Source organism: Molossus molossus, unplaced genomic scaffold (assembly GCF_014108415.1).
Source record: "Molossus molossus isolate mMolMol1 unplaced genomic scaffold, mMolMol1.p scaffold_m16_p_13, whole genome shotgun sequence".
In the NCBI taxonomy this organism is placed as follows: Eukaryota; Metazoa; Chordata; class Mammalia; order Chiroptera; family Molossidae; genus Molossus; species Molossus molossus.
The window spans coordinates 50,757,053-50,779,744 of record NW_023425348.1 but is presented as its reverse complement, the minus strand read 5'-3'; the positions used below and the strand labels follow the sequence as shown (position 1 = coordinate 50,779,744).

At 39.1% G+C, this 22,692-nt stretch overlaps 1 protein-coding gene across 1 annotated transcript; it reads right to left on the bottom strand.

The window, feature by feature from the left end:
* Positions 1 to 927: 927 nt before the first annotated feature.
* On the bottom strand, positions 928 to 18,597 carry ZNF215 (zinc finger protein 215). The gene is given in 8 exon segments (XM_036259579.1): positions 928 to 1,072; positions 4,251 to 5,148; positions 6,950 to 7,051; positions 7,377 to 7,509; positions 9,427 to 9,512; positions 13,076 to 13,659; positions 17,761 to 17,880; positions 18,416 to 18,597. Coding segments are annotated over 6 exon segments (1,755 nt in total). The 5' UTR covers positions 13,467 to 13,659; positions 17,761 to 17,880; positions 18,416 to 18,597.
* Between the last annotated feature and the right edge of the window lie 4,095 nt (positions 18,598 to 22,692).

Below are 22,692 nucleotides of genomic sequence, written 5' to 3'. Positions count from 1 at the left end.
CACAATTAGCCCCAAGACACCAAGCGACGAGGCCCCGCGGGAAATCTCACCACGTCTTCGGGCACCAAGTGCCAAGCGTTTTCCCAGGTGCTGGGGACTACAGGTTTTGTGCCCTTACAACACCCATTGAAGAGAAGCCCCAAAGACAGAACGGTTACCCGGTGTCCTGGGAGAAAGCTTGTGCATTCCTTGTCGGCTGAGCACACAGGAAGTCAGAATCCCCGAGGCTAGCCCTGGCTGATTTGGTTCAGCGGTTAGAGCATCAGCCTGTGGACTGGAGAGACCCGGGTTCGGTTCCCGCTAAGGGCATGTACCTCGGTTGCAGTTTGTCCCCGGCCCTGGTTGGTCGTGCGGGTGGCAGCCACTCGATGTGTTCCTTTCACATCGATGTTTCTCTCTATCCCTCCCACTCTACCTGAACAAAAAATGGAAAAATGTCCTCGGGTGAGGATAAAAAAAAAAAAAGAATCCGTGAGGCTACCCCGCTGGCGGAACCCTGCTGCGCACGCTGGAGGAAAGCCTCAGCCCAAGATTACTCCACGGGCTCCGCGCGCCCCCACTTCCCCAGCCGGCTCGCCACTTGGAGGGGTGCTTTCCACTAGGAGGAGCTCCTGGGTACCTGGAGTAGGAGTTCCCTAGGGATGGGCTCCGGCTTCGTTCTTGCAGTGCCAGGCTTTCCAGCCTCCCAGCCTGCCCTGCCTCCTAAAATCCAAGGGGCTCCCGTGGGCGAGCAGAGGGTTAGACTTGATTTATTTTTGTTAATAGACTGAAGCTGCATATTGAAGACGCACATTCTGAAGATCTCCTAGGCGAGCTCTTCAGAGGAGGAAAGGGGCTGCCCCTGGACTCCTCTCCTCTTGCCCTTCCCCAGGAGGGGCGCAGGGAAAAGGAGGATGGACAGGGAGCCCCTCACAGCCAGGGCTTAGGTTAATAGGCGCCTGTTCTCCCTCCCGAAATGCAGTTACGTCGTAGTCGTCTCGGATATCTTGCCTCCACGCCGAGGGCTTCAAGTCTGCCAAATTTGGTCTCCGGAATCCTGTGCCTCCACATCAATTTGTCTAGGACCTGACACCTAGTGTAAAGTTTAAATAGTAGTTCCTGGAGTGTCTCCAGCTTCTAGCGCAGTATTGACATGATGTAAATGTTTAAGGGATGGAAGTTGAAAAGGCAGCATCGCCATAACGTCACAGGCTCTGATGATTCCAAATACATTGAATTTTTTTTACTTATTTTTAGAATTTTGGGGTTTAGGAGCAAATAATCCTTTAAAAAGTTTACAGGTGTCCCACTCAGAAATATTTTCAGTTGCTTTTATATGAAAACTGATTCATCACAGGAAGAGAACCTGATTGAAAAAGTCCCCTCTTTAAACTATACAACTCTAATAATTACTATGTTAATGAAACTGACAATAAAATTTTAAAACATCAAGCAAGTCTTGTACATTCTCCAGGTAGTCCTCATGTCAGCTTTCTCCACTTATTAACTACTAGTGAACACAAATTATTTTGGAATCAAAGGGATAAAGAGTAGGTGAAGAATAATCTTCTTTAATTGATGTGAGAGACAGAAATCAATTTGTTGTTCCACTTATTTGTACATTCATTGGTTGCTTCTTGTATGTGCCCTGACCCGAGATCAAACCTGCAACCTTGGCATATCAGGACGACGCTCTAACCTGGCCAGAGGCTGGTGCAGAATATTTAGATTTTTCATTGATTCCAAACTTATATATTCTCATTCAGAAGTCAAACCACTGAGATGTTACCATTTTCCATCCTTGAAGATGTAAAGAAAATTCTTATTCTTGGAAGCTTAATCTTCCGATAGCCTCTCCCCTTTCTTCGCTCAACCATTCTAACTCCTTTCCTTTTCTTATTACTTGGTTTCCTGTATGATGTGCATATTACAATCAGACCAATTATCTTTGGTTTTATATTCCAGTGGGCAAAAGCCCCTTTGTTCTCCTGTAGTCTCCCACAGCACATGCCAATCAGTACTCACCTTTAGATTGTTAGGCAACTGGTGAATATAGCTCGTGTTAGTTTTTGCTAGATTTTGTTATAAAAACATTGCTTTGGTATGGTCAATTATCTGCTATACTTGGTAAGACTGCACTCACATGCATAAACATAGACACTCACATGCATCCAGATTTTTGAGTATTTGTTACCACAGGATTTGTGAATGGATTGTTCCATACTTTATATTTATCTTTGAATAGATCTCCAAGAGTTGTTACCTTTCTTTTCCAGTTTAAGGATAGGAAAAGTAACCATTTCATATTAACCTAAATGGTGGGGGTATGGTGGGATCTATTCCTGTTTAAAAGTGTTCACAGTGATGCTTAATTCTGGTGCTGAAATTTCTTTCACAAAATCATAATTTTGACTTAGAAAACCTATTGAGCATGCATAGTTGGGGAGTCCTTCATCCCTAAAACTAGAATTTACTGTATTTGATGTTTTGGAAGGTTGTTAATTGCTGAGCCAGCCCATTGCTTCTTTGGTAATTATAACTGATGGCTATGATTTTTGAGCACTTACTATGAGCCAAACATTGTGTTAAATCATTAAGCTTTTTTTTTTATCCTCACCCAAGGACATTTTTTGATATTTTGTTCAGATAGAGTGGGAGGGAGGGAGAGAAACATCGACATGAAAGGGACACATCGAGTAGTCGCCACCCACACGACCCAATCAGGGCCAGGGACAAACTGCAACCGAGGTATGCGCCCCTAGCGGGAACCGAACCTGGGTCTCTCCAGACCGCAGGCCAATGCTCTAACTGCTGAGCCAAACCGGCCAGGGCAATCATTAAGCTTTAGTAATACTAAAATCATACATTTGTATTTAATTTGCAATTCCTGTATTTAAGAAATGAGTACTATATTAGTTAAATAACTAATTATAGAACAAATTACTGGCAAATCCAGGATTAAAACCTAGTTCAATTTGCCATATGTCTTGAAACTCTTTTAGGTGTTTTATAAGAAGCATTTTCATAAAACACATACACACACAAATAAACATAATTTTATTTTTCTTTCTTAGCTTTGTTCTTTAGCCACCAATCTCATTGTCATATATACTTAGAGTCATCTCTTGGTTTTTCTCACTAAATGGCAACTACAAGATAAACTTTATAATCAATTTGTGAAATAGTTTTCTCAATGAAATACTTGATTAGACATTTTTTATAGTTTAATGTGGGAAGATTCAACATCTCTACAACAGTCTTCTCATCCAGAAACATCTTTCCATTTATTCAAGGAGGGAGTTCTGGTGCACAGAGAATTAGAACACTTTACTGACCTTTAATGTTTATGATAAATGATAGACCTAGGGCTATGGATGTCTCTCCAGCCTAGATCCCAGAGTACTTTGATTAATGACACATCCACCTCCCATTGCAGTTGATAACCCTTTTACAATTGTAGCGTCCATTGGGCACCAGGACAGCCAAGAATATTAATCAGGGTGGAGTAATTGGCTGTCCCTGTGGTCTTTGCCTTTAATTCAGAGGGTTCAGTTCTTAAAAATGTCCATCTGTAAACTCATGAGCTCCTGATTTCTTGTGACCTTCTTATAAGAACTAAAAATTTGAGTTTTATTAAATATCAACTCCAAGGGTATTGCTTCGCTTCTCCCTCATATGGACTTCCTCAATAGATCAGGTGAATTGGTCCTATTTATGAACTAGAGAAAGATAATGGTAATGATCATCAGAATAATGATAGATAATACTTGTATGGTGATATGTCTAGCTCCAAACTCTGTGGCTTTATCTTGAAGCCTGGGAAATCTCCCTAAGAGTTCTATCCAATAACATATTTCCCTCCAATATTAATTCCAGCACTATCAATTAAAGAGTAATCTCTGCCCTGGCCGGTTTGGCTCAGCAGTTAGAGCGCCGACACAAGGACCAAAGTGTCTTAGGTTTGATTCTGGCCAAGGTTTGATTCTGGCCTTGGTTGCAGTTCGATCCCAGGCCCTGGTTGGGGTTGTGCAGGAAGCAACCAATGTGTCTCTCTCACATCTCTCTCTCTCTCTCTCTCCCTCACTCCCTCCCTCTCTCCCTCTCTCCCACTCTATCTGAAAATCAACAGAAAAAATATCCTTGGGTGAAGATTAAAAAAGAAAAAAGAATAATCTGACAGTTTTTTTTCCCATTTACTATTTTCATAGGATTCCTTCCAGTATAAATTCATGGATGTTAAATGAGTTCGGCACTCAGACTGAAGGTAATACCACATTGACTTGTAATAGGGCTTTGCTCAAGTATGAAGTTTTTGGTGTTTAATACAGTTTGAATTCCTATTGAAGGTTTTCTCACATTTGTTACACTTAAATGGTTTCTCTCCTGTATGAATCATTTGATGGCGAATAAGTGAGGAGCTCCTGCTGAAAGATTTTCCACAGTCAACACATTCATAGGCATTCTCTCTAGGATGGAGACTTGGATTTTTATTACTGTCTTCACTCTCACTGAAGGCTGTTTCACATTTATTTCCTTCATTGGCCTTTACTTCAGGATGAATTTTTTGATGCTTAGCAAGGTTTGTTTGTCGGTTGAAGACTCTCCCACATTTACTGCATTTATAGGGTTTCTCTCCTGTGTGAATGATCTGATGTCGAACAAGGGATGAACTCCGGCTGAAGGCTTTCCCGCACTGAAAACACTCATAGCAATTCACTGTGGTATGCCTTTCTGGGTGCTGAATATCTGGACTCAGGCTCAAGGCAGTCCCATATTCATTATTTTCTGAATGTTGCTTACCTACTACGTCAAAATTAAATTTGAAGCTAGTTTTAAACATATCACACTTTGGGGACCCCTTCCTGATAGGAACCCCCTGTTGAGTATCAAAAACTGAATTAACTGACTGAACATCAAAGCTTTTCTTATTTTCACTACATTCAAAGTCGCCCCCCTCCGTACAGGTTGTCTTATGAATGAAAGCTTCTTGTGGCAGATTTCTGTCCCAGAGTTCCTGGTTCCCATAGAACCAATCACCACTTTTCCAGGCAGCTACAGGAGGAAGTCCACTTTGGGTCAGTCTTGTCATTGTCACTCCATGGGATGATGCTTCTCCAGAAATTCTCCGCTTTGAAACTGAATCCTCATTTTCTGAAATTTTCTGTCTGTCTAGAAAGAAAAAAAAAAAATGACACAAACTAGAGAAATGGTTTAATTAGAAAAGGAAGGCTAAACCATGTAAGAGGATATGCATATTTTAAGCATCTTAAATACAGAATGAAATTTAAGGTGAGACTAGAAAAGGAGAATTACAGAACAAATAAATGAGATACAAGTATTAAAAAGAAGGTTCTGACACCAACAAGGCAAAAAATGGAAGAAAGAGCCTTTTATTGAAATGGGATCCAAAAGATAACTGAGGGAGAGGATTTACCTCAGAAAGGAAGAAACAGAGTAATTTGCCTATCACATTAATAAAGATTTCAGGTAAAAAATACCTAGTGTTTGCCAGGGTGATAAAAGAAAACAGAAACAGCCCTGGCCGGTTTGGCTCAGTGGTTGGAGCATTGGCCTGCAGACCAGAGAGTCCCAAGTTCGGTTCCTGCGTGGGGCACGTACCAAAAGAAAAAGAAAAGAAAACAGAAACACAATAATATTGTAATAATTATGTATGGTGCTAGGTGGGTACTGGACTTATCAGGGTATCACTTCTTTCTTTTGCATTTATCTCCAGATAGAGCGGGAGAGAGAGAAACATTGATGTGAGAGAGACACATCAACTGGTTGCCACCCACACGACTTTAGCCGGGTCCGAGAACATACTGTAACCAAGGTATATGCCCTTAGTGGGAACCAAAACTGGGTCTCTCTGGTCTGCAGGCCAATGCTCTAACCACTGAGTCAAACCGGCCAGGGCTAGGGTATTACTTCTTAAATTATATAAATGTCTAATCACTATGCTGTACACCTGAAACAAACATAAAATAATATTAATGTCAGCTGTAATTGAATAAAAATTGTTAAATGAACAAAATGCATCTTTGAACATCTCCCTAAGTATGTACATACATACACCCCCCCCCCCAATGCTGAAGTTCCTCTTCTATATCCTATTAAAGTTATCAGATATGCCTGAAAAATTGACAATAACCTAAATGTCCAATAGTTGGGGTGGGAGGGAGCACAGGTTGAATATATTGATAGATGTATGTGATGGAATGTTCTATGTAAATTAGAAACTACATTTTCATTCCTGATAACCCCAATTTTAGAAAAAAGAAATTGTCATAAGCCACAGAAATACATCATCACAGACAAAATAAATGGCTTAAGAAAACAAAGCAAATGTTAATACTACATAGCTCTGGGTAGTGAGGTAATAAGATGGGTTATATTCCTTTTCATACTTTCTATACTTACTAAAATGTATATTAAGCCCACAATAATTTATAATCTCTGAGAAACAAAATGTTAATAAGAATAAAGAGATTATGATGAGGGTAGGGTTTTGAGTCATAAGTTAAGGAGTTCTATGTTAAAGAAGGGAGAAAAAAAAAGGAAAAATAGTAAAGCCACTCTAAGATAAAGCAGAGTTTTCTTTAAAAGAAAGAGTATTATTTAATGTTATGTTGGCTAACATTCACTTATATAGCACTTTCCAGGTGTCAGGTACTGCTCTAAGTACGTTACACAGTAAAATGTAGATACTATTACTCACTCTCTGTTACAGATTAGGAAACTAGCAGACAGGCCACAGAGCTTTAAGTGGCTGTGTTTCTAACCCATGACACTATTTTGCCTGTCCACACAAGAAACAATCTGTGAACGAAAAGCAATAATGACTTTTTTCTTTAAAGTTTAGGTGGTTTTCTCGTCATCTCCCCAACTATCAGTCAAAGACTGGGTTGTACAATGTCAGTTTAACAAACAGAAGTTTTTTATAAATGCCTCATATCTGCCTGCTTCTTACCAAATACAGCTATTCTTGGAATTTCTTGCTCCATTATCCATATTTGTTTCTTATTCTCTGACTCCGGGTTCTTATCCTCAACTGGTTTGGCAAACAGAAACTCTGTTCATGGGGAAAATGAAAACAACAACAACAAACAAAAACAAACATACATGACACTTCAGACATTTTTATAGGAAAAGTAAGTCCATCCCAACATAATAATCTAAGAGCTGTTGAAAGATTAGGCTAGAATCACCACACCTGTGTATTCTAACTGTACCACTAAAAGGATTTTCAACCAGATACAGCAAGAAAATCTGCTATTGTGCCCAAAGGATATTAGGAAACCTGAACCTCAACCCAAATCACTTCAGCAGCCCTACAGTATTTAACAGAAGATGAAGAGATTACGAATGAGCAGATTAGGTAAATACATAGAAGCCACCTTTACGCAATGAACTGAGGTTCCCATAGTTCTCCAGCATCACATCCCTGTACAGGTTCTTTACAGCAGGGTCCAACTGCCCCCACTCCTCCGGGCTGAATTCCACAACCACATCTTTGAATGCCACTGGTTCCTAAAACATTAAGTTCCTTTTTAATCAAAAGTCACTCCAAAAATATTACTAGAGGAGAAATAAATTTGGAAAGAATATGGTAGAAATTGACAGGACAATGTTTGGAGTTCTAAAGGATGAAAATCATGTTCTATTAGGGGCCTATCAACTTGGAACTCCGTGAGAGCTGCAAAAGGAAAATTAATTAGCTTACCTTTTGCTGGAGAAAAAGCCAGTTGGAATAACTGTGGGACAAATATTATTATAGAGTATAAATAATTTACATAAAAGGAGTTCAGAACACAAAGAGGTGAAGGTAGATTCGAGGGAAACTTGTAATGGTGTCGGCTGTGCCAGCAGAAGTAGGGCCTTTTCTGTAACTGAGCAATGCCGCCCCGAACTCAGGCCTCACAGCCCAGTGTCACCTCGTCAGAGAGGTCTTTCCTGATGACCCGAAGTAGCCATCCTCTTAATGAGTCTCTACTGCATTATATTTCTTTTCTTTCTAATAATTACTCTTGTCTGCAATTATCTTTTTTTTTTTTTTTTATCCTCACCCGAGGACATTTTTTCATTTTTTGTTCAGATAGAGCAGGAGGGAGAGAGAGGAAGAGAAAGAGAGAAACATCGACGTGAAAGGTATACATAAAGTGGCTGCCACCGCACAACCCAACCAGGGCCGTGGACAAACTGCAACCAAGATACATGCCCTTAGCGGGAACCGAACCCAGGTCTCTCTGGACTGCAGGCTGACGCTCTAACCGCTGAGCCAAACTGGCCAGGGCTGCAATTATCTTTTTAAAAAATGTTTTTATTGATGTTAGAGAGGAAGGGAGAGGGAGGGAGAGAGGGGAAAAGAGGAAAAGGGAGAGAAAGGGAGAGGGAGAGAGAGAGAGAGAGGGAGAGAGGGAGAAAAAGGGAGAGGAAGAGAGAGGGAGAGAGAGAGAGAGAGTGAGTGAATTAGAGAGAGTTAGAGAGACAGACAGACATGGATCAGCCGCCTCTTGGTCACACCCTGACCAGGGATCGAACCCACAACCTGGGTTTGTGCCCTGACCAGAAAAGGAACTGGCAACCCTTTGGTGCATGGGACAACACTCAACCAACTAAGCCACACCAGCCAGGACTGCAATTGTCTTATTTGCTTGTGTTTGCCTGTCTGCTTCTATTAGGACATAGTCTCCACAAAGGCAGGGATTTTGTTTCATTTACTGTCATCAAAGTCTGGCATATTAGGTGCTGCATAAACATTTCTTATAAGGGCCCCATACCACCATCAGTTGTTGCACTGCTCTCCAGCAGTCTCGACATTGTTGGTGTAGGTGCCTTCAATCACACTGAAATACACAAATCCTTTCCCTTCCCCTACTTCAGAGACTGTTTGTGAATAAGACAGTGTCTATGATGGTTCTGCCTACTTCCTCACCTTCTCTTCCTCAACCCCCTTCAACCTGGCTTCCATTCCCGTGCATGTTTGTATCTCCACGATGGTAAATGAACAGACACTACTCAGGCTGGGTCTTCCTGAACTTTAAAGGATTTCTTCTTGATATATTCTCATCCTCTGCTTTCAGCGGCATTGTCTTTTCCTCTACCACTTGGGTCCTTTCATTTCAGTATCCTTGGAGGTTTCCTCTCCTGCCGATTACTGACACTGCTTCGGATTCTTCCCTTGGCTGCCTCCACTTCTAATTCTGAACGTTCTCTGCATGGGCTCCATTTTTAGCTTCAATTATCATTTATAATCTTGAAGAAATAAATGCACAGAGAATATACAAAGATTGTATTTCCCAAAAAGTGTATCACCAACTAAAAGAGGTCCAATGTCCTGGGGGAGAACAAGTCTCATGTCCTTAGACAGAACTGTATTTGGCAAAAGTTCAAAGGCCAAAAGAGAAAAAGCAGCTGTTTTCCACAAAGAGTGGAGTCCTAACTTACCTGGGATTTGCCTTTTAGTGAATCAGCTTCCATTTTCTCCTTCAAGGTGCTCCCCTTCTGGAGGACAGAATCCTTGCAGGGTCTATCTGAAGAAGATGAAGGAAAACATTAGGGAGAAAAGTTTTGCCCTGGAGAAACGTTTAATGATTATAACATGCTATTCGTAGAAATCGGCTTTAAAGAACTTTGAAAAAATAATGATGCCAGGCTCTACCAACAACCAGAATCTCTAAGGATGGGTCCCAGGTCTTATGTTTTTAAAAAGCTGTAAAAGTGTTTGTGATATTCTACCAGGGATGAAGAATATCAGAGAATACTGGATCAGAGGGAAGAGGGCCAAAATAATATTTTGAGGCATCTGTGGTCATAGTAGATTCCAATAAATAACTTCAATCCTGTGAAAACTAAAGCCTACCAAGGCTTAGCCACCACAGGCTATAATTCTACTGGGAACTACGAATACCAGGTGGGGCAAAAGTAGGTTCAGTCTTGAATACATGAAATAGAGTTTATCTTGTACTATTTCTTAATTATTGTATTATTTCCATATTAACAACTGTAAATCTACTTTTGCCCTACCCTGTATTTTATCCAACCAATGCCTTCCTCAAACACACTGGGGAGAATTCTACTCAAGGGTTCTTTTCCTCTAAGTTGGTCTGTGTATACTATATAGACTTAGGCATCTGGCCACCTTGAACTGACTCTTTCAAGTACATAAGAATCTCAGTGGCAACCAACTCTCTTCTCCAGCCTGTTGGTGAGAAGTACACCCAAGGGCCACTTTCCTCAAGTTTCTCCAAGTTTCTTTAGTTATACCAATGATCCTCAAATGCCAGACTATAAAACCATCACCACTAATTCCAGAACATTTTCATTTCCCCTAAAAGAAATCCCATACCCACTAAGAAGTCACTCCCATTCCCCCTCCCTCCCGTACTGTCTCTATGGAGTTGCCTATTCTGTGTAGTCCATATAAATTCAATCATATGGTATGAGACCTTCTGTGCCTGACTTCTTTAAATTAGCACAATACTTTGGAGGCTCATCCATGTTGTACCGTGTCTCAGTATATTTCTTTTAGAATATTATTCCATTGTTTGGATATACTATAAGTTATTTATCCATTCATCAATTAATAGACATTTGGATTGTTTCCACTTTGGGGCTATTTTGAATAATGTTGCTACAAACATTCATGTACAAATTTTTGTGTAAATATGTTTTCAATTGTCTTCACTGTATGGCAATTATATGCCTAACCTTTGGAGGAACTACCAAACTGTTTTCCACAGTGGCTACACCATTTTATATTCCCAAAATCAATGTATGAGGGTTCAAATTGCTCCATATCTTCACCAACACTTGTTATTTTTCTTTTCCTTTTATTAGTATAGCCATCCTAGTGGATGTCAAGTGGTATCTCATTGTAGGTTAGATACTCAATTCCCTAATGACTAATGATGCTGAGCAGTTATTCCTATGCTTGTTGGCCTTTTGTATATCTTCTGTGGAGAAACAGCTATTCAAGTCCTTTGACCATTTAAAAATTTGTGTTATCTTTTTGTTGTTGAGTTGTAAGAGTTCTTTTAGCAACATTTTCCCAATATTGAGCTTTTATCAGGTATGGGTTTAAAATATTTTCAATCTGTAGGTTCCCTTTTCACTTTCTTGATTGTATCCTTTAATGCACAAAAGTTTTTCTTTTTATGAAGTCTAATTTTTCTTTTTTGGTTGTATTTCTGGTGACACATCTAAGTAACAATTATCTAAGTCAAAGCAATGAAGAGTTACTACTATGTTTTCCTTTAAGAATTTTATAGTTAATCCATTTTGAGTTAATTTTTACATATGGTAAAAAGTCCTACTTCAATCTTTTACCTTGTGGATATCAAGTTGTTCTAGTACTATTTGTTAAAAACTTTTCTCATTTGATAGTCTTACTACCCTTGTTGAAAATCAACAAGACCACTGAAGTGTAAGTTTATATCTGCTCTCTCAATTCTACTCCACTGATCTATCTGTCCTATTCCAGTACCACATGGCTTTACTTTAGTTTTGTAGTAAGTTTTGAAATTAGGAAGCATGCATCCTCAAACTTTGTTCTTTATCAAGGCTGTTTTGGCTATTTGGGGTTTTCTGTAATTCCATGTGAATTTTAGGATCAGCTTGTCCATTTCTGCAAAAACATTAGCTGGAGTTTTGATATCAATTGCATTTGAATCTGTGGATTTTTTTGAGATGTATTATCATTTTGACAATACTAATACATAAACATGGGATATCTTCCCATTTATTTAGGTATTCTTTAATTCTTACAAAAATATTTTGTACTTTTCAGTGGTCAAGTCTTAAACCCCGTTAGTTAAATGTATAGTTAAGTATGTAATTAGTTTTGATGCTATTGTAAATAAACTTTTCTTAATTTCATTTTAGTATTGATCATTGGAGTGTATACTAATGCAGATGATTTCTATATGTTAGTATTTTATCTTGAAACTTTGATCAGGTAGACAATAAATTCTTTAGGTTCAAACTTCTGTGTTTTTCCAATGCTTCCTTCATTCTGTAACACCTGACTGAGTCTTTTTTTTTTTTCTTTCTTTTTTTTCAATCCTCACCTGAGGACATGCTTAGCGAGAGGAAGAGCGAGAGAGAGAAACATTGATCAGTTGCCTTCTGCATGTCCCTGACCAGGAATCGAATTGGCTACCTTTCAGTGCACAGAACAATGCTCACCTAACTGAGCCAGGCCAGCCGGGCATGACCTAGTGTCTTTTAACCTGTTTTCTATTTTCAGAGCCCTCAGGTCTATCATTTACACAAGAAGTTGAAAAAATACTTTTTTTTGGTAAAGATTCAGATAAAAATATCTTTGGTTTGCTGGAAATATAGTCTCTACTATAACTAATCAACTCTGGTCATAGCAGAAAAGCAGCTGCAGATAAAATATAAATGAAAGTGAGTGGCTGTGTTCCAAAACAACTTTTTTCCAAAAATATTTTGCCTGTGGATCATAGTTTGCCAACCCCCATTCTACACTGATACCGACATGATAGTTTTAAAATGCACACCAAATTGTTGTACTCCTCTGCCCAACCTGTGAGATCTCATTCTATTTCTATTGCTTACAGAATAAAATCCATGTTTTGTGATATGGTAAAGTTCTTCATGATCTGGCCCTTGATACCTCCTAGCTTCAAAAAGATCATTTCTCTTCACATGGGAAAGTTCAACTATTTTTAAAGGTTTTTTGTTCCTTTTAATTGAGCCATCATTGACATATAACATTATATTAGTTTCAGGTATACAATATGATGATTTGATATTTGTATACACTGTGAAATAATCAGCATGGTAAGTCTAGTTAATATGTGTCACTATACAGTTACTAAATTTCTTGTGATGACAACTTTTACGATATACTTTCTTAGCAACTTTCAAATATGCAATACAGTATTGTTAACAATGTCACCATGCTATACATTGCATCCCATGACTTATTTATAACTGAAAGTTTGTACCTTTTGACCCATTTCACCCATTCCTTATGTCCCGCTGTTGGCAACTATTAATCTGTTCTCTGATTTTTTTTTTTAGATCCCACATAAGGGTCAACTATTCTACAACCAGTTTTCTATATTCTTACCTTCATCTTTAAGCATTTCAATCACATCCTCTATCAGGCTTAGCACTTCTTTGCTGTTCTTTGGATGCTGTAAATTCACCCAAGTCCTAACGTCTTCAGGGAGAATTGTCAGGAACTGTTCCAGCACCAATAGTTCTAGGATCTGCTTCTTTGTATGAACCTCTGGTCTCAGCCACTGAAGACAGAGCTCCCAGAGTTGGCTCAGGGCTTCATGAGGCTCCGACACTTCCAAGTACTGGAAATGTCTGAACTTTTGACGAGACGCCTCAGAGTCACAGGCCTCCCTGACTGGGGACCTTTTCTGCTGCCAAGACACATCTGCTCTCAGGACCTCATGCAGAGTCAGGTTTTGAGGATGTGAGATAGTCATCAACTTGTTCAGGGGCTGCATCTTCCTAGATGGAACTCCTACTTTGTTTGAATTTATCTTATCAGAGGAGTCCAGTAATTCTTAGGCTTGGGCTAAGCACCTGTATACTATATGTGTGTGGTATAATTTGAGCCAAGTTATATCTGAATAGAAAATTTCCAGGATTTCCAGAAGTTTCAAATGATACAAAGCCAACATCCAGGTACCTGAGAGACTGAAAAAATACACAGATATGACCTATAGATAATGAACATATATTAGCATAGTGTTAAAAGATAAAACAGTACCAATAATATTCTTAAAATTACTTAAGAAAATAAATATAATGGATTCTCCTTTTATTCTTGTTTTCCTTCTTTAGAACAGAAAAATGTGCTGTCCCTTCCTTCCAACCATCCCAAAAAGACAGGGAAACAAACACAGATAGATATCATACAAAAAAGTGATAAGTGAAATAGTCCTTTGATTAGAACAAACTTCATAATTTAACTGCAGGTTAGATTTCTCCTGTACCAGCTAACAATTAATTTTTGCTTTACAACTAAGCAAAACAAATCTTCGGGCAGAATATTCAGGATATTAAGGTTTTATATTAGAGATGCCTAAAAAACTTCTTAAGTTCTCATTAAAGAACCAATAAAGTTATATAAAATGAGTAAAACTGGTACTATCACTAGAAATTAATGTAAGAAACTATTATTTAAAAAAGTAAAAGGATATCCATGAGCTATTTCATCGTTGACATTAAATCAAAAGGTACATCCCAGACTATAATTAACATTAAAGTTTTCATCTGTTAGGACTCCCTAGTGGCCACTGTGCAATGTCTACCAGGACGGTCTTAGGATCAACTAACAGACTCACAAAACTACCATGGGTCACATTTGGCACGTTTATTCATAAGGCTATAAAAGACAGAAAACACAGCTTGTTAGCAGAGTGAGTAACTTTTTCTTCAGTGGGAGTCCTCACAGACTACAGCTCACGTCAAGAGACCCACAGAAGCTGTGCAGAAAGCATCTTGGTTGAAAAGCCTATCCACAGGGGCCAATCTCTCTTCTAAAGTCTCTGAGCACAGCACCCAGTGTTCCCCAAAGAGCTTACCCAACTGTAACAGCCATTATGTTCAGGGAAGTTCAGATACAGCTTTCTATCCAATATTTCTAGTTCGGAGGCAAGTTACTAGTCAAAGGTCTTTTTTTTTTTTTTTTTTTTTTATTATATGCCTCTAGGCCACTGGTTTTCAGGGGTGATTTTGCCACCAAGGCAATGTCTAGAGACAGTCTGGCTGTCACAACTGGGGGTTATTACTGGCACCTAATGAGAGGAGGCTAGAAAGCTGCTAAATACTTTACAATAGACAGCCCTCTATATCAAAAAATTATCCAGCCCCAAATATCAGTAATTTCAAGATTGAGAAACTGATATAGGCTATGTAAAGTGACTAGGAGCACATACTTTGGACTCATAACTGATATAAAGTTAATCCCAGCTGAAGTAATTATATGTATGAAATTGAACAAGTTATTTAACAAAACCTTGAGTTTCCTCAACTGTAACATGGCTATAACAATACCTATCTGTAAATAACAGGGATTAAAAGAACATTCATCCCACTTCTTGGCAGATAGTAAGCACTCAATATCTGCTTTAAGAGTTTTTATCCATTTATGATAAAAATTCTGTCAAATGATTTTTCTGCATCTATTGGGATGATCATATGATTTTTATCCTTCATTTAGCTAATGTGGTGTATCACACTGACTGATTTGTGAATATACTTGCAAATCATATATCTGATAACAGGTAATATCCAAAACACATAAAGAACTATACAACTCAATAGCAAAGAAAAAGAAAACCAAACAGTCTGACTTAAAAAATGGGCAGAAGATCTGAATAGCCATTTTTCCAAGAAGACATAGAGATGGCCAACAGGTAAATGCAAAAATGCTCAACATCACTAATCATCAGGGAAATGCAAATCTAAACCACCATGAAATACCACCTCACACCTATGAGAATGGCTATCATCAAAAAGACAAGTGATAACAAGTGTTGGTGAGGGTGTGAAGAAAAGAGAACACTTGTGCACTGTTGGTGGGAATGTAAATTGGTGCAGCCACTATGGAAAAGAGTACAAAAATCCCTCAAAAAATTAGAAATAAAACTACTATATGATTCAGAAATTCTACTTCTGGGTATTTATCTGAAGAAAACAAAAACACTAACTCAAAAAGATATATGCAAGAGCCAAGATATGGACACAACCTAGGTGTCCATCAATAAGTGAATGGATAAAGAAAATGTGGTATATATACAAAATGGAATATTATTCAGCCACAAAAAAGAATGAAATCTTTCCATTTGTGACAACATGGATAGATCTCAAGGGCATTATACTAAGTGAAGTAAGTCAGGCTGAGAAAGACAAATAGCATATGATCTCTCTTATATGAGGTATCTAAAAAAAGCCAATAAAACCAAGCTCACAGATTTAGAGAAGAGACTGGTAATTGCCAGAGGAAGTGGGCTGGGCAATGGGAGAAATGAATGAAGGGATTCAAAAGGTTTTAAAAAAGAAGAACTTGAAGCAAATGAGCAGAATATAATATCCATTTTTTTTTTTCTTTATTGATTTTGAGAGAGAGAGAAAGGGAAGGGAGAGACAGAAACATCAATGAGAGAGAACATCAACTGGCCACCTCCTGCATGCCCCCCACTGGGGATTTGGCCCACAACCTGGGCATCCTGACCAGGAATCGAACCGTTGAGCCACACCGGCTGAGCCATATAATATCCATTTTAAAAGCACTCAACTGATTATTGTATATACATGTTTAGGTCTGCCTGTTAGTATATCTTACAGACTGGTGAAAACTTTGTGCACAAAGGTTATTTACTGATTCCTGAGATCCAACACAAATCTCCAAAGCTTAGGAAAGTCCAGGTTCATTAAAGAAAAAAAGAAAAGTTTCAAAGTGACAAAGATGTATCACTGGGTTCCAGCAAAACAATAAACTATAAACCCAGATACATTTGAAATTAACACAAAGGGAGAAGGGATGGGGGAAGCTCACAGGCAATATGTTAAAAATAAAACAACAGGAGACAAGAAAGCATAAAAATTAAAAACAGAAATAATAACAAGGGCATTTAATGTAACAATAAATGCACTGGGTAAAAGTTTAAACCCAACTAGATAAACACTCAAGAGAATCCAAAACAAAAGAACTCCAAAGCTGAAAAATAAAGGGATGATTAAAAAATATAACAAGCAAATGTAAACAATAAAATATGCATGAATATATTGAATTAAAAGCACTAATGCATTAAAATAGTCAAAGAGGAAACTTTACATGATTGAAGGTACAAGTCCTAATGAAGTTATTAAATGCACCGAAAAATGTAATTGAAATATATTTATAGCAAAACCCTCTGAAACCCTGAGATGAAATCAATGACACATTAAAAATGGGAGATTAAGGCAGCTTTCTCTGTCCTTAAAGTAAAAAACAAATAAACAAACAAACTATACTAACATAGTGCATATAAATAATATGTTTAGTCTGATATTTAATGTAGTTTAATGTAGCACTGATGAGAATGCTTATAAAAGCTGCCATTTATCAGGCTACCAAAAACTTAATAAAAAGAATATAGAGTGGTACTGACCACCTTTACTACCTGAATGAAAACAAACAAAAAACCACTCTCAAATATTATAAATTTAAATGTTGCTTCTAAACACCACCTCAAATTAAAAACAATGCACATCACAATCAATAGGGCACACTCAAACTCCACTGTGAGGCAATATCAAAGCCTTACATATATAACTAAACAAGAATGAGATGCATTAAACGTGCAACTCCCTGGGAAAAAGCAACAAAATATACTAGGGATTTACAGGTTAAAAATATAAGTTAATAAATTACTCGGTATAAATAATTATAGGGCGAGGAGGACCGGTGAAAATGTTGAGGATGATATGCTTGCATTTAGGATAGAGCAGTTAGGTGACAGAAAGGTCAAGGTATGGCATGACTTTGAGGAGCTTAAGTGGTCTGTAAATTAGGAATACGGAAATTAACAAAGGCAAGAAGTGTTCAAGTTTAAACTGAATAGACGTCTTTGAAGGTGACGGTAGGGCTCAGGATGAAGAGTTAAGGTGAGGCAGTGTCAGTGGGAAGGGCTCAGTACGGTGCAGGTGGCAGGAATCTGGAGTTCAATTAAATAACCAGGTGACACAAGTTCAAAAAATTTTACAGCGTCAAGGAATTTGAACAGGAATTTATGGGGAAGAGGTAGTTACCTGTCGGTGAAGAGGGTTGTTTTTAATCCATTAAGTTACATGTAGGGCAGCAGCTTGAGGTAAGGAGAGCCTTTCAGGTTAGCGCTGATAGTGGAGCAGAAACAGTTTGGAAACGAATGTCTGAAATAAGAAAGATGCCAGGAGGTTTTACTGTTTTGGGAGAGTGGCCAGGAATGACTGGGAAAGCAAGGCAAGTTGGAAGGAACGTTTCTCCATTTTCTTTTCATGTGGACTGATCCAGTCACACCTGGTATTCCCACGAGGAATCAATACCAGTCATTCGAAAACCAGCTGACCAAGATATACAGTCCCCAGGCTGAGGCCCTGGAGGCTGCCCCATTGTAGAAGGTAAGAGGGACAGCGTCGAAGCGAAATTCCTGGTTTAGGAGAGCGGGATCTAGAACCCAGCCGTCCTGCCCCACCCCCCGACCCTCTATCTCTGCTCTCTCACGCAGTACGTCCTCCCACAGCCCTCGCCCCATGCCGGTCAGCTCGCGCCATCCTCCGGCTTCTCCCGCAGAAACTGCGGAGCGCGGTACTGGACTCCGCGGAACCGGGAAGCAGGGTGGCAGTGCGCGCCCCGCGTGTGCGCCCTCAGGCGGGACTCCCAACTCCAGGCACCCGCATCCTCGCCGCCCGCTGACCCGGGTGATACCTGCGAGCAAGGCTCCCAGCCCGGCTCTGTTCAGTCACTCCCCGGCGACAGTCCGAGGACAGCCGCGCAAGTCGCCGGGCGGGCGGAGGGAGCTGTAGTTGGCAATCATACCATAACCAAGAAGCCCTGGCCACTCCCGGTCCTTAAATGGATCTGCCGCATTAGCTTCTTGTAAATAGCATGTACGACCACCGTCCACTCCGCGCACGCGCACCAGACGTGGAAGAAGCACCCAGAAGCCCGCGCGGCCCAGGGGTCTGTGAAGTAGACTGGGAGGGGGTGGGAGGCTTGCCAGTCCCGCCTCCTTCCTTAGGCCCCGCCCATCCTTAGACTTGCAACCCTAGGGCCAGGAAAGCCTGGGTGCAATCCTTGCTTAGGGTGGGTGGAGAAAGACGTGTCAAATTGATGTGGCTAACCCCATCCCACACAGGAAAACTGGCCCAAATCTTTCTTACTTTCTCCTAGCTACCCCCACCCACCTAATTTGCTTGGAACCAAAAAAAAAAAAACAAAAAAAAAAAACAAACAGTGACATAACTTCGACATCATACTGTCTTGCATATAACATGGTTTAAAATGGTTTTCACTGATTTATTCATTTAGTTTTGTATCAAGGTAAAAGATCTTGCAGATCACGACTTCAGATTTGGTTTATTGAGGATGAGATACGCTGTGACATCCAAGAAGCACTGTCAAATAGAAAGCTGGCATCTGGATCTTAGAGATGTCACGGGCTAGACATGTAAAATTTGTGTCATTTCTGGATAGATGGTAATTGATGGCATGAGTGGGGGTGAGATTACAGACAGATGGATAAAGATAGAGAGAATAATACAAGAAAAGGGTATTGAGTCTCAGAAGAAAAACCAGTCAGCCAGGGAAAGCCTCTTAGGGAGGGAGCTATAAATCTAAGCCATGAGTTAACCAAGGTAAAACAGGATGTGAAACTAGGATTTTTTGTTTTGTTGCAACTTCTTCTGTACTCATTACTATCGTAAGTGAATTATAAGTATCATCTCAATTATCACCATAAAACTATAAGGTAGAGTTTATCATCCCCTAATTTATTGAAACTGAAGGATGGCACAGCTAAGCTTCAAGCTCAGATCACTTCATAGTTGCTATAAGATGTAGAACCACTAAAACATATATGACTTTTACTGTAAAGATAAAGGACTCTGAAGTCATCTGGAACTATATCTTTAAGATTCATAGAATTGTTTTTTACAAACTCCATTCCCTCCTCTCATCATAAAATTTAGCTCCTCTGATTTATTGATTCACTTATTATTAACTAACCTGTCTATATTTTTTCAAAATGCAGAGAAACTTGACCTGACTTAAGGCAACACTTTTCCTAGACCACTTCTATATTCATTCAGAAAATTTATATTGAGAATCTAATACATGGCAGATGCTATACTAGTAATTGGGAACTGTCTTAATGTCCAACAGAAGATTCTCTATACTAAGCTGTTGTATCTTTTCATTTGCTGCTCTGTGTTCTACACATCCTCGGAATATTGTGTTGTGTAGATTGTGAGTTGCACTGGTAAAGTCTGGAGTTTTTAGGTAGTCAAGATATTAGTGGAGGTGATTTGGTTTCATAGGCTATGTGTAATGGACATTTGCCAATTTTTGGCTTCTGATCATGGAATACTCTTTCTATGTTTATAGTTTCTGTGAGTTTTGGAGAAATCCAGCCTGTCTTCCACCAGAGAACTTGAATATTGCCTGAAATTTACTTTCATTGTCTTCATTGCAGCAAGGACACAGCATGTAACTTGGACTCCATTAGACACACCCTGTCTAGACTTTGAATTAAGAGGCAGTGATATGAAAAAGGAAAGAAAGCAATTTCTTATCTTTTTTTAAAAATAGACATTTTTTTTAATCCTCACCTGAGGGCATTTTTCCATTTTTTGTTCAGATGGAGTGGGAGGGAGAGAGAGGAAGAGAGGGAAAGAAACATCAACGTGAAAGGGACACATCGAGTGGCTGCCACCCACACGACCAACCAAGACCCGGGACAAATTGCAACTGAGGTACGCGCCCTTAGCGGGAACCAAACCCATGTCTCTCTGGACCGCAGGCCAACATTCTAACTGCTGAGCCAAACCGAACCGGCCAGGGCTAGATTTATGAAATGTCGAGAAAAAATATAGTACAGTGATCTTCCATATGCCCCCTCACATTTCCCTATTGTTTTTTTAACTTTGTTTCGATTTTTGACACTATTATATATGTCCCCATTTTCCCCCCTTTGCCCACCTCCACTTAGTCCCTGCCTCCACTCCACCCCCTTCCCTCTGGGCATCACTACACTGCTGTCTGTGTCTATGGGCTATGCATTTATGTTCTTTGGCTAATCCCTTCACCTTCTCTTATCCAGTCTCCCCCTCGCGGCTCCCCTCTAGCAGCTGTCAGTCTGTTCTATGTATGCATGCCTCTTTTTCTATTTTGTTGGTCAGTTCATATTAAATTATTATGGTACATTTGTTACAATTAAGAAAATAACATTGATACCTTATTATATGAATAAAGTCAATACGTTATTCATATTTCTTTAGGGTATTTATGTATTATTATTTTTTTTACTGATCCATCCAGGATACCATGTTGCATTTAGTCATCATGTCTCCTTAGGCTTCTCTTGGCTGTAACAATTTCTCAGACTTGTTTTTGATAATCTTTACAGTTTTGAGGAGTACTGGTCATATACTTTATAGGAAGCCATCTATTAGAATTTTGATGATGTTTTTTTTCCATAATTAGGTTGAGTTTATGAGTTTGGGGGAGGCAGATCACAGAGAAAGTGCTGTTTCCATCATATCAGTTCAAGGATACATGTTATCAACATGACTTATCTCTGGTGATGCTAACTTGATCTTCTGACTGAGGTAGTGTTTGTCATCAGACAATTTCTTTCCTCTTCTTCTCTTTTATGTATGTATGTATGTATGTATGTATGTATGTATGTATGTCAGTGGCAGAGGAAGCAGCAACATCCTGATTGATTTCCAGACTCAGCAAATAAGCAGCTCCAGGAGCAGGGTCTGCACTAATGGTGTTGGCAGTGTGAACTGCGCCATCTAGTGCTGAATAGCACTTCTGTGATATGATTTGGCCTTGCGGTTCTGGCCCCAGGGCCATAATTACCAATATTTCAATATCAGTCCTTTTAGCTTTCATCATGTATAATCAGTTTCTGTTACTTGCAACTAAGAACCTTGACTAATATATCATATTTATTATTATTTTGGGGATTGTGTACTAAATATTTTTTCTTTAGAAGCTTTCTAGCCCTTTATTCTCCCTCTCCCTCCACAGAGTGAGAGGCAGTAGTTTCAAGCAGACATCTTTTCATCAGTACAGTGAAAAAGGCCCACTGGCATCTACTTTGATGGAATCAGTGGGAGCATGATTCTTTTAGCATTTTAGTTATCCATTGCTGCAAAACAAAACATCTCAAAATGCAGTGCCTTAAAACAGTAATCATTTTATTTTGCTCAGGATTCTGTGGGTTCAGAATTTGGACACTGTGGATCACAATTATTTTAGATAAAGGAATTTTAGAGGAAAAAGTGGGTGGTTGTGTAATAATTGATTTGGAGTAAATGTAGAAACTGACTTTAGTGAGTTGTGGTATATAAAAATGATAAAAATTGTTCTAGGAGTAAAACCAGAAAAAAGTGGGCTGAAGGTACAGAAAAAGGTTTCAACCTACCATGAGGAACACGTTTCTAATAGAAAAACCATCTCTATATGAAAGAGAACAATCCAAGAGAGTAAGGAGCTATATTATACTTATTTAGGCAAATGCTAGACACTTCTTCAATAATATTTTATGGTGTAGTTTAAACCTCAGACATATGGTCGAATTAGATGACTACTGAATTTATTTTTTACTCTGATATGCCATGATTATATAAAATTTGGATTGATGATATAAAAAACTTTCATGTGAGCTTTCAGAAGAGACCATTATGAAATAGCAAATATTATTGCCTCTAGTACATTTTACAAGATGAAATCCTCTGGTCCATGATCCCAGTATTGAGAACTCTTCCAGTGTGGCTCAGTGGTTGAGTGTTGACCCATGCACCAAGAGGTCTTTAGTTTGATTCCCAGTCAGGGCACATGTCCAGGTTGTGGGCCCAATACTCAGTGGGGGGCATGCAGGAGTTCTCTCTCATTGATGTTTCTATCTCTCTCTCCCTCTCTCTTTTTCTCTTTCTCTAAAATCAATAAGGAAAAAATTTAAAAAATACAGCATC